This window comes from Haematobia irritans, chromosome 2, assembly GCF_050003625.1.
Source record: "Haematobia irritans isolate KBUSLIRL chromosome 2, ASM5000362v1, whole genome shotgun sequence".
NCBI classification, from domain to species: Eukaryota; Metazoa; Arthropoda; class Insecta; order Diptera; family Muscidae; genus Haematobia; species Haematobia irritans.
This window is the reverse complement of record NC_134398.1, coordinates 372,924-390,352: the sequence shown is the minus strand read 5'-3', so window position 1 is coordinate 390,352 and position 17,429 is coordinate 372,924. Positions and strand designations below refer to the sequence as shown.

At 34.0% G+C, this 17,429-nt stretch overlaps 1 protein-coding gene across 1 annotated transcript in view; it reads left to right on the top strand.

The window, feature by feature from the left end:
- Nucleotides 1-476: 476 nt before the first annotated feature.
- The window catches only part of LOC142223167 (uncharacterized), a 35,599-nt gene continuing 18,646 nt past the window's right edge, over nucleotides 477-17,429 (top strand). Inside the window, exon 1 of the mRNA XM_075293004.1 lies at nucleotides 477-1,283. Coding sequence (XP_075149119.1) covers nucleotides 1,245-1,283 — 39 coding nt within the window. The 5' untranslated portion in view covers nucleotides 477-1,244. The remainder of the gene's footprint in view (nucleotides 1,284-17,429) is intronic.

Genomic DNA, 17,429 nt, shown 5'->3' with positions numbered 1-17,429 from the left:
ACTTTGACATTTCGCCGCTTATTGGCATTTCTCTGTTTTTGTTCTGGTTCGCACGCTGTATGGCTGGTTGGTTGACTATCACACACTCACGGCCTACTCAGATGTTTTCCAGATTTGATTATGAACTCACCGCCACCGGCTGGCTGCCTCATCTATTAACTAGCTTGGCATGATGACAAACTCACCATAGGACACTTTCATGTCCCTCTGTATCCTGTTCTTCTCTAGCTTCACCATTCTACTAGAGATTGTTGTTGTTTTTGTTGATATTCTTCTTCATCATTCTTTTATCGTCGTATACTCTTTGGTCTTTCACTCATTTCGGGCGCCCCACATTTGTATGTGTGCTTGTCATCGGCGCCTCGGTTTGGCGCCCACTCAAAGCGCATGCCCAAGAAAAAAGGAATGAACAAACCGAAAACAATAAAGTGGCCGTATATGCCAAAGCAAGTGTCATCTCTCTCAGTGGTAGTCGGCTCCTGCCTCTTTCTGTTGTCCTGCCAGCGTGTTTTCTGTTGCTGCCGTCACTGCTGTCGCCTTCAGCTGACACACTCTACAATTCAAAATCTATTCGCACGTTTCTGTTTTGATCAGTTAGCTAAAAATCGTCGGGGTGATAAGTCGTGTCCAGTGTCCTTTCCAATCGAAAACCGTAGCCAAACATAAGGAATACAGCGGATAACGGGACTTATTGATACAAATTTCATAAATTTAGATGTCAATCGATCATTAGTGGTTGATGTGAGATAACAACAAAAATAAATTATTTTAGCCCCCCCCCCCCCTCCATATCAAACACAAAAATTGAATAACTGTGCAAAACAAGAGAAACAACAACAACAAAAGCTAAAAAAACATAAAACAGAGGCGTTAAACGTCAGATCCTTAGATCCTAAGAGCAAAGGATATGCAACAGTGGTTTTGAATATACAGAAATACTTTGTCATTAGTTAAAGTAGCAAAGCTACCGAGTATCTCTGAGTGTATTTGTGTGTGTGTGTGTGTGTGTGAATTAGAGTACTAAAATTTTATACAAAACCATAACGTATTGTTGTGTTGTTATTGTGATTAAAAACACTGCGAGAAAACTTGATTATTCGTGGCAGTAAACGAAAATTGCCCAATTAATTCTTTTGTACACGTTGTTAAAAAAATTATCCAAAATTCCGAAGAATCCGAGAAAAACGTCTAAACAATCGACACGTACAGCGTCGTCAACCGGTGGCGGAGGTGGCACCACAAAAATGGCTTCAAAACGAAAAGCTTCAGTACTTCTGCACAAGGTAGGATCAAATGTTTCAAAATTTATTGAATCCCTGTTAGCAAGAACTAATCTCAATCCAAAAATAGTTTTTTTTTCAAAACTATACTGCATCTGCACCATGCGAGTCTTATCCCTTGTTTTCAGTATGATTACTCATACATGTTAATTAATTTTGAAATCTATTTTCACACTACACATAGAAAAACATATATTCTCTTAGGTTTCATAATTTTAAAGATTTTTTAATATAAAAACACTGTGAGTCAAAATTAAAAGAAAAGGGGTCCAGGGTTACGACAAGAAATTTATTAGAATCTCTGTTAATATATACACTAAAGTAAGTGCCCGACTTCATCATAAACTAGTTCGTAAAACGAGAAAGAAATTTCAATAAATGAAATATTTAAAGCTAGATAGCTCCATACAAATGTCTTTATTTAAAGTAGCTTTATTGGAATGCTTTATCGGAATGAATACCAAAGTTCATAAAGGAAGGTCAAAATCTTTAGATCCACGTATAATTTTTATGTGTTTTTGAAAGTCATGAATCAAAATGTCAAAGTTTGTTTTCGATTACTTACGAAAAATTTAGCTCAATTCACTTTGTATTAGAGATATACGTCTGCTTAGCTAAGCAAAAGTCGTATTCATTTATAATCTTTGCTTGAAACATTTTTTTTTTTTCATTAAATTTAGAACACAAATTTTGGAAATTTGCGTCCCTCCTTTAAAGTCGCTTGTCTTTGAACTAAAGCAAATTTTATTTAAAGTAAAGAAACACATTTTTGATTTAAAGAAATCGTCCTTAAATTAAGGGAAATATTGAATATTTAAATTTAAGATAAAAACGCTTCACATATAGACTAAGACTTATTTTGAGGATTGTTATAATTTGGATTTTAAACTGGCATTTGTTTATATGTGAATAGCTTTTTTAATATATCGTAAAAAGAGAATGAAAATGAGATCAGTATACTAATATTCATTTTATTGATCCTAGATTTAAAGCAAGACAGGTCTCTAAAAAAGCTCTTTATTTTAAACAAGCCGCATCTTTGGCTCGGAATCAATACAAAATCTATAAGGCAGAAATCCTTGGATCCAAGTAAACTTTCGTTGAGATGCAATGTTGTTCGACAAAGACATCACCGAAAGTTTTCCTATCATTAAAAGATAATTGAATCAATTAAATTTTTTAATTGGATCAATAAACTTTTAAATCGACGCTGGTTATTGAGACTGAAAAAATTGCAATCAATAATTAATTGGACTAACATAATTTATTTAGTTATTGAAGACAAAAGTATGTCTCACTGTGTATATTCGACATATATCAAATACTTGGCCGATATAAATCATATTCAGAATATCACTTTAAAAGTTTGAAACAACTCCATAACCTACGCTGAAAAAATATTGACCTAATATAAGAGATTATGCAACCTAAATTTAAGGACTCGCAATTTACACAATATTAAGGACATTTTTTTAAATAAAGAAATTTTATCTAAAAGACAGTTCATAATCATTGCTTTAAAAATTGTTTGCATGTTTTTGAAAGAAGGACAAATTTGCTTAAAGTAAAGAAAAATATTTCTGTTTTGAAGAAATAATCTTTAAATTAACAGAGATTTTGAGACTTCCAAAAAGGTTTAAAAAGAGGCTTATACTTATTTTGAAGATTTTGCGTCTTTGGTTTAAAGTTTTATAGAAATAAAGAAAATTAATTTTTGCTGTGGATAACCTGTTTTGATTTGGATTTTTAAGCTACATATATTTGCACATGGATATCTGTGTTGATAAATCGCAAAAAGAGAACAAAAATTCGATAAATGAAATCTGTATCCTAATTTTGAATTTATAGAGACTAAATTTAAAACTAGATAGTCGCCTAAAAACTTTTATATTTTAAAGAAGAAGAGAGATACTTGACTCGGAATCAATAACAAATTCCTTAAGCTAAGGTCAAAATCTATGAATTCAAGTATTTTTTAGTGTAAGAGAATACCATACCCTCTAATAGATTGTCTGATGAAATTCCAGACAAATCGACCAAGTCGTATCGTAAAACTTCCACATAACATATCTTATATCAACATCTGGACCAATATATTAGGAGTATTGCACGCTCAAAAGATATCATAAGCGATTAGCCAGTGTCAATATTCAACCACATTGGTTAAATGGGCGTATAATACCCCTATTTCTGAAAACCGGTCGCTATATCTAAATCCCAACCAGTACACGGACGAAAAAGGCTGTTTCGATATATGTTTCGGAGTAAAAATTATATGTTTGGAACTCAAATTTTTAACACACTATTTTTAAGTGCAAGCATATAATGTTCATAAACTAGTATAAGTTGTTTTGGAAATATATATTATTATGTTAGAACATAATATGTTTCAGAAATGGATGCAACCATATTTTAATTTGGAAATTTCGTATAAACATATATATGCTCAGAAAAGTCAGGGAGAGCGAGAGATAAAAGATAAAGATGGCTATGGGGATAGATAACGAAAGACATACTATGTATATATGTAAAATTGCAAGTTTAATTACACCCATAGAAAAGTTATTACCATACGGTCTCAAATCGATCCCGTACGTTATTGATACTTAACCAACCCCATATGGTACATGACCCGTATGGTACATGAAAGTACCATTCGGTATTATGAAAGTACCAATATAGTATTGAAAATAATACCTAAGCGATACCATAAAGGTATTGATGTATAAACAGTGCGGTATTACCAAATAATACCTAAATAATATTTAGTTTAATAAAACACACGTAAAATGTCTTTTTTCTACCAGTGTACAACAAATAAAATGTAGGTTGCATAGTACACGTTAATGATTGCTTATTTTGTATATAAATAAATATTTGGGTTTATTTGTATTCCAACACAATTATACAAGCCATTTTGCTGCAAGCAAACAAATGTTCAGAAAGTGGAATCAATTATTTGGGGTATTAAACATAACATGTTTTTGTTTGTATGAACAAATTCTGAAAATTGACGCAGAAGCAGACTATGATAGAAAGTATATGTTCTAGAAGCGATATTTTTAGAGTATATATGATATTTTTTTTTTTATTTCTCGAAGCTGAAGAATTACAACCACGAAATTAGTTCGGCCGAACCAGATAAACATTTACCTTTCACGTATTGAAATTGGTTTACATTTGAACTACATTAGACCGTAGACCGATACAACCCACCTTCGAACTTGGTCTACCTACACTGAACAAAATATTGTCATGAGGTGAATTTGGTTAGCATAGAAGACGCATTCTCCGGTATAAACTTTTCAATGAAATCGTTTTTTCATTATAGTTAATTGATTTGACTTATAAATGGGTATCCTAACATGAAAGACAATTTTATTTGACTTGTCTTTAATAATTCTAAAAAATTCTTCAAAATTAATGAACTCGTCTTTAAATTTGTCGACTTTTTGCATCTTGACTACAAAGAAAAAATCGTTCAAAAATAGGAGATGTGTTTCATTACTTTATTTCATAGAAATTTAGAAATAAACTCATATCTGCAAAGTGATTAAAATTTAGTATTGCAATTTGATTTGAATATAGAATCGGGTAATACTTGTTAAAACAAATGGAAAGGCTATAAACAATGGAAAGGCTATAGTAAAATACCCTGTTGCAGATATCGGTTGTGTTTAGTTCCTTGATATCGTGACCAAATGAGGCTCGCATAACAAAGTATTGTTAAAAAAAATATCAAGAAATTGAACAAAATGTAGAATACAGCCACAGAAAGAAGGGTGGTAGGTTGCATTTCATAGATATTTCAATTCAACTGAGAAGTCAGTTAGATAGATCACGTACACACACACACACTTGCGATTTATTCTGCTCTTTAAGCCACAGACACGTTTCATTTGTATTCATCATCCTCATCTTCGTCTTATATTTCGCCCTGTATATATTTATTTACCCCAAACCGCCGCCAGTTCCATGGAAAATGTATTAGCGTTTTCATCAAATACGCGCGACTAGATGATGTGGAGAACATTAAATCGGCTCGGGTATACCAAAAACGGGAAAGAAAAGCCAACAACAATTTTCTAGCATTGATATGTATAGACACACACATACACAAACGAAGAAGCGCGATTTGTGTAAGGTTCGGGAGTTAACATCTCAAAGAAAAGCCAAAAGACAAAGCCCCTAAAAGCATGGAGGGGTAGGATAAGCACTTGCGGGGAGGTCGTGGGTGATGGTGGCTATGTCTGGCTGTTATCATGGGGGCCTCCGAAAAGCTAAGCATACAGACAGGCAAAACTTCTCGTAAAAAGGACTCACGGTAATTCATCAAACACAACAAAAGAAAGGAAAGCTCCTTCTTGGGCAACAATCCCTCCCCAACAACTGCACATCAAGGCATTTCGACACATACACACAAACACAGAGATCCACTTTCAAACACAGGGGAACAACACCCTGACAGCCACATACACAATAACTTATTCGAGGCAGCCGTACCCATATCTGTACATCACACGCACACACACACCCTTACACCTACAGTCTAAGTGATTTACAAAAATGTGTAGAAGTCGTTGTAGCCTGGCGTTTGCGGAGGCAAGGGTTGCATGTAGCGGCGGCAGTCAACAATCCCCTCATACATAGTAATTTTACTGTCCAAGTATCTACGTTCGGATTTTTTGGGTTAGTTTCATATCCCTCTCCCGAAAGATGGACATGGACGTGAGTGTGGGTGTGGGTCATTGCAAAGACTTCAATATCAGGTTCTTCTAACATTTTCCCGATATTCGTTTCTTAAACTTCTACACACTCCTTACAAACAACATTTGCAAGACACACAATCCTCTAGTTCTTGTGGTGCTGATGGTAATGGTGCTTGTGGATCCAGGGCGACTTTCATCCAAGATACCATGCCATTAAATCCTCCACTCCACCCATTTTCTTTTACTTTCTTTCTTGTGTCCTGTGCACAATTTTTCTTCTAAGTCTTGTCTTGATGTTTGTTTTTGTCCTCGTTGTTATTGTTGGTGCTGCTCCATATTAAACATTTTCCAAGTTCCATGGTCAAGCAGTAAAGTTAAACATGTAACCTAAGGGGGTATTATGAACTTATTCTGTCCATTCAGTTTTCTTTTTTTCTCTCCTTCCTCTCCAATTTCTAATGTCCCAGTACATACAAACAGACACATATGGCCCTTACTCCTTCCTTCCACACATTAAAAGGAATCCATACACCCACATCTACAAAAATACTTCTTCCTAGGTATATTCATACTTACATGTATATGCATATCTATGTGATTGTCTTTTAGCAATATGAAAATGTCCTTTCTTCCACATTCTCGGTTGCTTAAGCTCTGGCCAGAGATGGAAAAAGTTTGAAACGCAAAAGGAAATTTGGTAAATTCTATTAGAGAAGTTGCAGCGAACTAGGGTAACAATAATAGTTCATGTTTGCCATTTCTCCAACTAACATAGATGATTACTATAATTCAAAAGCGTTATTCTCATAATAAGGAACACATCATTCAATATGACTCATATCAACCTGACTATTTAGATGCCATAGTATTCCAGAGTTATCAATCTCAATGGACGAAAATCAGCTGCTTACTGTTCTACTCAATTGGATTCAAACTGGATTGGCAAGAATAAGAGAAAAGTTCACCAACGTGGTATCACAATGGACTGAATAGTCTTGAGCGTGCACTAAAAAACAGTAAAAAGTAAAAATGTAGGTAACTTTTACAAAATTTGATCTAAACTGTAATCACAAAAAAATATTTTTCCACAAATTCAAGAAAATTTGTTAAGCATAATAAGTTTTCCGCTTGTTAAATAAAGTTGCACAGTTTGAAGGAAAACAATGTAGTCGAAAATTGAAAAATGTGTTTAGTGCCTTACGAAGACATTAGTCGTAAAATTTACAAATTCCAAGAAGTTATAAACTATTACGTGGGAAATACAAATTTAGTAAAACTTTTCAGTTCATTTAACTGGCGTACACAAAAAGCAATCTTTCCAAAACATAATAATTTCTATGAACTAAAATATTGTTAAATTGGCTTTTTGGCCTGGAGGGTTAACTGTTTTTCACTCTAGCGGAAAACTGGCAATAAAATAAATTTAGGCACAATATATTATTAGACAGTCAAGCTGCAATCAAATCTAGGACTCCATGGCCCTCTAATCGTAAAGGACTTCCGACAGTCGTAATATCTTTGTGATATTGCTGAGCACTTACCTATATACATAATATTAGTACCCAGGGAACTGAAAAGCTGATGAATTAAGAACACTAGAAGCAATTCGAAGAGTCCACGAAGTCGAATTTTCTGTGTTTTGGTACGAAAAATGTTTAATATAAGAAAAACGTGTATTGAAAAAAAAAACTGATAAAAGAACAATCTGGCAATCACACAAGAACAAAATCCCACTGAAAAACAATTCCTCTAAGAAACTTTTTTATGTGTCGGCCACACTGAATATTCAACGGCAACAATACATATGCATTTCTATTTATTTTTGGTTTGTGTTCGGTGCTTATTGTACGTAGTAAAGATGTACGCAGAAAAGGAATACATTACCAATGAAGATAAATTAAACAACCAATCCAATCTTTTATTTTATTTAAATTTCCATTTCACTTTTTTCAATAAATATTTTAAAACTACACGCAAAAAAATAATTCTTTCCTCCCAAACGAAATTTTAGACAAACAAAGTTCGTTTCTAATTTGCTTTTCGCTGTAAGGAAGTTTATTTGGAAGAAAAGTATATACTGTTTGTGATAAATGTTTACTCTTTTCCAGGATGTAAAAACAATTTCATAAAGACTAACTCAAAAAAACAATCTTTTCTGACTAATTGCATTTTCCCTCACATCTTTCTCACTTCCACGAGGTTTTTTAGTTCTTAGCGCCTTTTCTGTAATACAAACAATGTAGAAGAAATTATACGATTTCATAAATTTGTAAAATTTTACCTTTCGCCTGGACGGAGAATCGAACCGCGGACCATGCAATTTGTAAGCCAGCACACTATCCACTGAGCTACGTAGCTGTTATTGTCATCAATAGCTAACTATCCATATAAGTTATATTAATATAGCATAGCTTGCGGCGCCCACGAACCGATTAAACAAACTTTATTTAACAGAAACAAACATTTAGTTGGGCACCTTGGAGCAGTTGTTGCTACGTCAGCCTTGCATGCCAAGGGTCGTGGGTTCGAGCCCTGCTTCGACCAAACTCCAAAAAGTTTTTTTTGTTTTTTTTTTTACATATATTCCAGATATGTTCGAAAGATTCCGAAAAGATGTTCAACATTACATACTACTATATCAAATTTTTACTATGAACTGTAAAATGTGTCTTATTAAAGACTTAAAGTCAGAAAAGAACAGTGCTTGATATAAACGAAATGAAGTGTGTTGTTGGTTCAAAAATATTTTTTTTTTTTATTGAAAAAATAAAAATTTTGTAACAAACGAATTTTTTTGGTGATAAAAGTTTAAAATTTTCGAAGAAATTCAAAAAAACTCTAGCAAAAGAAAAACGTTTTCGGTACACGTTTTCCAAACTTTTTTTTTTCTTTGCGTGTATAAACATATAAATTATGTTTCTTCTTTCTAAAAAGAATTTTGTGAAATATATATAAGACAACAAAATTTTTATACAAATACACATACACACTGAAAAAAATATTGTCATGAGGCCAAAGATTTCATGTACTTAAAATACGAATGCGAATTTTGCTTACCATAAAAGGCGCATTTTTCTGATATAAAGTTAGTTTTTCTTGTCCAAAAGCCGATAAACTTTTCAATGAAATCGTTTTGTCTTTATAGTTGAGTTATTCGACTTAAAATTGGGTATCCTAACATGAAAGAAAATGTGTTTGTACTAAAGCCAACTTGGCTTTACTACTAGTCTTTAATATTGTTGACTTTTTGCATCTTCACTGTAAAGCTAAAAAGCGTTTGAAAATATGAGATGTTTTTTAACACTTAATTTTAATGTCGTTTTTATTTGAAACAGAGCATAATTTTCACTTGTAGTCGAGACTGAATTTGGAAATTTTAGTAGTCGTTCACATTTGTTTCTTAGAATAAAGTACGGGATTTTCTTACTTTCTTATATCCGTTACTTACTTGTGTTTGTGTTTTATTTATTCTGTAGTTCATTAAACATCATTTGAATTAATAAACATACTCAGCAAAACATTTATTGCCAAATAATTTTGGATGTAACTTAGTTCAAACAATTAGTTGATAAGAAATTACTATTAAATGTAAATTTTGTTTACTTTTGCAAGCAACTTCTCTACAGCATTACCAAGCAATGGTAATTGTCGTGGTAAGCAGTTTCTCACCCTACAGCTTTAGCTGTTTTTGTAAGCCTACACTATAATTGTAAGATTTTGTCTTGTTGTGTTGGTAGTCAATCAAGAATTTTAAAATTATGAACAAAGTCGATTGTTCTCTATTAGTGCATTTTGGAAAATAAAAATTTCCATCTCTGGACTTAAGCATTGTGAATTGTGGGTGCGAGTATGCGTGCTATATGAGTGTGTCTATGAAATGTAATGTTCTTCGCAAGCTTAAGAAAGTTGTATTGCTTCACTTTGTTTATCAGCAACAATATCGTCACACATACTAGCAAAGCAAACACTCTCACTCGTTCACATGTACTCTAACGCACGCATGTACGCACAACGTGCAACGAACACAATCTCACACTTTGCTCACACACAAAAGCCCACACTTGCTTTCTCATACCGACAGATTTAAAGGAAACTGCAGACGAAGAAGAAAATCCGTCGAGCAAAGACTTTTTACTCGTAACTTCTTTCTGGCGCCTGGACATGCAACGCAACAGCTCTAACTGGAAAGCAATTGTCTGACGAGGCAAGGGCTGGTGGCATCTGTTAAAGGATCTTATGGGGTGTGCATGCCGGCTGCTGATATAAAACGAAGTGGTAGAGAATAACACATTCCCGTCCCCTGTTCTGGTTTTGTGTGCATTTTGAATTCTCAAGCCAAAGTCCTATTCCAAACTCTAATTTTACTTAAATTTTCCCAAGTTTTTATTTCATTCTTTCTTCTTTATCCGAAAAGGTCCCAAGACTCCTGCAAAAGATGCGCCATGTGAATGTGTGTTTGGGATTTCTCAAATATCTCATATGCATTTGACTGTGTGTCTTTGCATATGTATTGTATATGTGTGTGTGATTGCAAGATTATGGCTGTGTTCAAGTATCGGTTTACCAAAAATAATTTCTTTCTCACAGAATAAGGAGAGGAATTATTTCCAAAAAAACCAATGCTTGCATTCTTATCAGTTTCAAGACAACGTGCGTGCTCTCGTCCACCTGAAATGATGTGGCAGTTGTGGTCGTAATTCAAACCGAATTAAACGAGGACATTCACACGCAAAGGAAATTTCGATTAAGTTTTTCTTTGATATAACGAAACATATACGAAATGTTTCAATGCATACAAGAAAATTCAGTATAATCAACATAAATTACGTTATATAGACCCCATTATTTATTTAATATAAAAACCGTTTAACTAAAATAAATTGTAGAATTTTTTCATTGTGTTTAGGATCAACGTCTTTGAAATTATCTTTAATCGATCGGATCCTCATGCATCAAAACTAAGAAAATTTCAAAAATATTCGTTGTGTTATTGTTGGTTTTTTCCTTTAATCATTGTTGTTGTTTTTTTTTTTTTGATTTCAGCTTAAAACCATGCATTGACTAAACTACAAGTGTAGCTTAACCAACAGAGGAAAAGAATGTTTGTCAAATTTATTTGGGCAAAGCCCTATACACTGAAAAAAATATCACCAAAATATTTCCAATTAAAAAGTTAATTGAAGTTGAAATTTTGTTCAATTAATAAATTAATTGGTACAATTAACTTTTTAATCAAGATAGAAACATTAAGTTAATTAAGCCAATGATTGAAAATTTTAAAATTTTTAATTAAAAAGTTAATTGATACAATTAACTTTTAATCAAATTCGGAAGACTAAGTCAATTAAAAAAGTGATGAACATTTTTTTTAAATTTTTAATTAAAATTTTTTTCAAACAATCAATTGTTAATCCAAATAAAATTTCTAAGCCAATTCAGAATGTAATTGAAAATATTTACTTTTTTTAATTACTAAATTAATTGAGTTTTGCAATCAATATCAATTAAATTTTTAATTGAATCAATTAAAAAATTAATTGAAATTTGGTAATGAAATCAATTAATTTTTTAATCAAGAATTTTTTCTATGCCCAATTAAAACTGTGATTGATACTATCATTTTCGTGATTGAAGACATTTCAATTAAAAAATTAATTGGATCAATTAATTTCGTGATTGAATCAGAAAAAAATTTTTTTGTGTGTAGACTGCAAGATGGTTGGATGGACGCACGTTTCGGAATTACCACATTCCTCATCTGCATCCTCTACTTGCAGCAAAACTATCAACCAATTATCAAATTATCAAAAATATGTTAGAATTCGTTTTGAAAACACTCAATTTCGGTTTGATGTTAATGAAGGAATATTTTACCTTGCAAAGTCTTTAAGAAATTGAAAAAAATTATTTTCTCATACATGGTAAGGGTATAACCCTTACAATGAATTTAATTTTCCAAGAAATAATTGCCTAATCCAATATTAAGTGAATAATGAATGTTTGAACTGAAGTGAGGTTGCTTTGGCGTTTACAGTAAGGATGTCGCTTCCTTGGTTCGGATCCAATGCCAAAATAAATTTTGCTATTATTTTCCAATATCAATATTCGGAACCAAATTGACAAGATATGATGTTAATTTTCGACGATTTATGTGAAGTCAAGACCTTTTAGTATTCCGAAAAGACATACTGCTCTCATTAATTAAATTGGGTTGGGTTCAAACCTGGTTATCGCCTATGCTAGGTCTTGTGCTAAATATCAGCCATATTGCGTAAATTTGAGTCGACACCCCCAGACTTTAGTTGCTTTAGTTTACTTTCAGAAGCATTTCACTTTCAGAAGCATTCTACGTGTGGTCATATAGCGCCGTAAAAGCAAATAATGTAACTTTACAAATGCTAATAAGTCACTTGTATAGATATAACCTTATTGAAGCATATTCATAGTAGGTACTACTCCCATTGGCACATGGGATCCGACGTTGGATGTGGAAATGGAAATAGGATATATTGTGGTAAGCAACTTTTCAAACATCTACCGCCCCTTCTTCTAATGAATAAACAGTTAGGTAAAGCAGACTATCTAAACTATGCGAGTATGGAAGCAGTAGCAATAAAAACCCTAAATCCTTTACGAAATTTAAAAGAAGAAACAAAAACGGATACTTAGAAAGTGGAAAACTCAAACTACACCAAATGCTTGAATGTACATAGTGCCTACACACACAGAGACCAACGTTTCGAAACCATACAATGGAGGTATAAGACCCATTTTACTTCCTCATCCACCGACATACCCTTGCGTGCTAACTAAAAGTTGAAATTAGAAATGTTCTTAGCGAACACTTTGGCAAAAAGGGTACGTCTGCTTGCTAGCTTTCCAGTGGGTGACAAGGTTGGCTGAGGTGGTTGTTTGTGTGCCCATTATCAATCACTCCACACCATAGATGTGGGGCGAATTTGGGAAGACGCTTCCTTTGCATCTATCAAATGACTGATGTATTCAGTCGACCATGGCTGTATTGGTAGGGGGCACACAAGGATGCTGATGTGATTGCTGTGAACACATCAAAAACAATGTCTAGGCCCGGAGAAGACGAGTTCAACTCGACTGTGGGTATTAGGGAGTTCATGTATTTTCTTGCCATGTTTGAAGAACCCCAAAAAAGTAGAAAACATGCACAGCCACATAAGCCAAGGACCACACAGTCATCTATGCCTCTTCTACGATTCCTCTTAAGACTCAGGCAAGTTTTAGCAAGTCTCACATACGTGTGATGTGTGTATGTGCATGAAAGTTTGATTATAGCGATATATGTGTATGTGTGTTTGTAGCACATCTCGCCTTACAATTCCCAGTTAATTTCGTATTTCATATCCTTAGATTTTCTTGAATGTGTGTTGTGTTTGAACGGTGCCCACATCCAGTTCGGTTGGATTTAGATAACCTTAAAGAGAATAGCAGAGCGGGGCACTCCTTTATGGGCTGAATGTGAGTGAGTGAATGTATGTGGCATGAAAATATTAATCCAACATGTGCCAATGTTAACTAATGTCTTTAAGGAGGAACAGCGCCACTGGAGCTGTTTGGAGCCAATGTTCTTCCCTACCCCATCTATCAAATGTATCCAGAGCATACTTTCATCACAAAGTTCCTAACATTTCGCGTTCACAGAAAAGGGAGTGCCGGAAAATGTTCTTCTCTAGTTGAAACTTAGACATGGTGTTCTGTTCCTCAACACATTTCAGAGGATATTCCATTTTTCTTTCTGATTGTATGTGTGTGTGTATGGGGGCGAGGGTATTTTTGTCTGGTTTCTTGTGTACTGTCTACACGCTCACAAAAAATCGCTTCTGTAACATATACTCCCAAACATATTTTGCTTCAAGCATATACATTTTTGGGTATTGCCCAAACATTTATATGTTTGATCTCTTCCAATATATAATATGTTTGAAAGCATATTGGTCTAAACAATATATGTTTGGGTAGTCTAAGTTCCAAACATTTTGTATTTTTGCATCCAAATTCAATAATGTTGTCTTCCAAAAAACAATATGTTATTATGTGAACATATAATATGTTTGGAAGCATTTTGCACCCAAAAATATTATATGCTTAAAAAAATTCTCCCAAACAATATTGTGCTCAAAATTTTATTTATTTATTTATATATTTACAATCATAATGAATTATGAAAATAAACAGGTAATATAGGTGCTAACAACATAGGTTTTCGACCTGAATGCTCAAAATTTTGTTTCTGCCCAATTGTATATTCCCCCACATCTTTCTCACTTCCACGAGATTTTTTAGTTCTTAGCACCTTTTTCTGTAATACAAACATTGTAGAAGAAATTATTCAATTGTATGATTTTTTTTATTTTAATTTTACCTTTTGCCGGACGGGGATTCGAACAGCGGACCATACAGTTTGTAAGGATCAAAGAAGTAGCTGATCAATTGCCCAAGGAAAAATAAAATGTTAATTTTTTAATAACAAGCAACAACCACCAACTTAATTCAATATCGCTCCCTGTTAAATAGCGCTCCAAGCTACTAAACACATATATGTTTATAGGCTATTTCTAAATTAATATATGTTTGCATCCAAGCATATTATATTTACAAACATTTTATGTCCCAAACATAATATGTTCTAACATATTAACATATATGTCCCAAACATGTTATGCTAGTTTATGAACATTATATGCTTGCACTCAAAAATATTGTGTTTAAAAATTTGTGTTCCAAACATATAATGTTTATAGCCAAACATATGAAAAACAGTCTTTTTCAACCGTGTAGTTGATTGGTGCGAATGGTGGGGCAGGAAAATTATCCCTTTGCCATAGATTCTCCCATTCGTAGCGTTTGTTTTTGGTTTCCTCCTAATAGCACCCAAAGTTGTTTGTCCGATTTCTTTACCAGAAACGAAGAGAAAAGTAATCTTCCTGCATCGACTTGGTTTTGAGAGGAAGGAGTCTGATATTCCTTCATCCTAAAACTGTGGCATTTGTATTTTCTTCGATGATTTTGCCATGAATGTCTGAGGAGTATCTTCCCTCTGTTTGTTTGTGTACAGTGGTTCGTGGAGCGATACTCCACTTTCCATCAACTCAGTCTAATCTTTAATTGGGATTTATATTTCCCAAGGAGGATAAAATCTTGGGTCCTTCAGAAGGTTTTGGTGACCATCGAATATCAATTACTCCATTTTGGCCAGCATGAAAACCCGAAAATTCGACCCAATTTTCAAAAAAAAAAACTGAAAAATGTCAATTAGTCCAATTTGGGTTGATTTTGTGTTGTACAGTCAATTATAAATGAGACTATTGTCGTGGTTCTAGGAAAGAGCTCTCAATAATATGCAATAAACCACTGTATTTGACAAATCTTAGGATAAAGGTGGATGGAATTCAAATTGACAGTTGGACATCCACACAGGCTCCCTCATCTTTGCCATTTTTTCCTATTCCACCACAGTCAAGTTCGTCTTTTTAGAGAGAAATTCTATATCTAGCAAATTGTTTACGAGTACCCACGAAAAACAATGTGGAAACAATTCAGCACCATTACTCCTTACCCCACCCACTCAACCTTCGCATCCAGCACAGTCAAACTGTTCAAACTCATCAACATCAACAACTTGTTACAGTTTTATTATGTTTTTCTCTACGTTCTTCGCTGTCTTTGTGAGACACAAGCCCAACTCTGGCATTTCATGGACGAAACGGCACTGAAAGGGAAAGAGAGGAGGCAAGGAACTGAGACTTTGACCGACCCGTTGCTTTCTTTGTGGCTCATCAACCATCGTTCGTACCTAGTACAGAACATCAACATGGAAATTGCTAGTCTGAGAAGAAAGTCCAAGTGCTTTGCGTGTGGGGGTACTCTGGCTGTAACGTTTAGATGAAATGATGAAGACCATCGTCATGGCATTTGCAATAATCCCTTTTTTCGTCAACGACTAGCCTTGGGTGAGGGGTATACCATCAGCCAACCATATCCCCAACACAAACATACCACCATCGACCCACCCACTGAACATAAGTCGTAAGAGGACTCGTCTAGTATTTCTTGCTACTTCTATTCCACCCATAATCATCAGCTAAAGAAAACACGAAGGGAAAGCCAAATCAACTCGATGGGAAGCAGCATCCTAGCACAGGCATTTCCAACAAAGAATATCCAAAACGTGCGACGGGCCAGAAATAAGAAAACAATTTCCAATTGCAAAAGGTATGTGGTGGGTGGTTGGCAAGGCAATGGATATGGAGATGGGTATAGGGGCTGGGGCGGTCAGTCGTCTTGGGGCTGAGGTCAGTGTTTGAAAAATGTTTTATTTCTTTTGTGCTGCTGTCTATCCCAAATCAAGACAAGTTAAGACAAAATATTAAAGAACTTCCTAACCAACAAATGCAGAGGAACAGATCCCCTATTAGATTTGTGGCAAGAAGAAATAAAAAGATGAAGGAAAACTTGGCTCCATTATTACACAAAAACCATTGGAATACATTGTTCTTACAACAAACGTTCTCCAAGTTAACCAGAGGCCAAAAGTAATGCTTAAGTTTAGATGGACATTATCGACGAGAAATGATGAATTTCCATTATGTAACTCACCAAGAGAACAGAAGAGAAGAACTTTCTTTAAGAGCAAATAAACCCTAAACCCCAACTGCTGTGGACAATCAACGAAAATTAACTAAAGCCATACAACTCTTTTTTTATAGGAAGTTTGTCGTTTTAAACCATGTAACAATTTCATCTAATCTACGGTCACACAGACCCACGGAAAATGCCAATACTATATCATTATTTCGTATTTACTATGAACACTGAAAATGAAGAGACCTCTTCTTTAAATTAACATCAACTAATTTTGATGATAGTTGAACATCGTTTAGCGCCAGAGACCTTTTTATTTGTTTGAACGCATTCTATTAGTTAACAATTTCCAACATTTACGTACCACTATACTAAAAAATATAACTGAATTGGATTGATGTATGGAAATGTAATTTTCTAGAAATTTTTTCATACAAGTGTTTTATTTACTAAATTTGAGGAAAACTGGTTTCATTTAGGGTTTTCTTTATTTTTATGCTTATCAATGAATATAAATCTCTTTATTAGTTGCAAATTCTTCTTCCCCGAGAAGAAATCAGTGTTAGTAAATTGCATGCCTGATTCTAGTTTGTGAAATATTTCTAACTGCATTAAGTTTAGGAAATTTTTACTGAATCAGTAAGTAAATTGTATTATTTTAAACATACATTTAATTTAGTAGAAATCAGGGCTGTGTCTTGGAGTCACCAACAGAGAATGACCTCCGGCGGCGGCGGCTTGACAGCTGAGCCGATATAAATTTGTCTATTCGGTGGCGGACAATTATCGATTATAAAATGAAGTTGAAGTTATCCGAATGGTAATG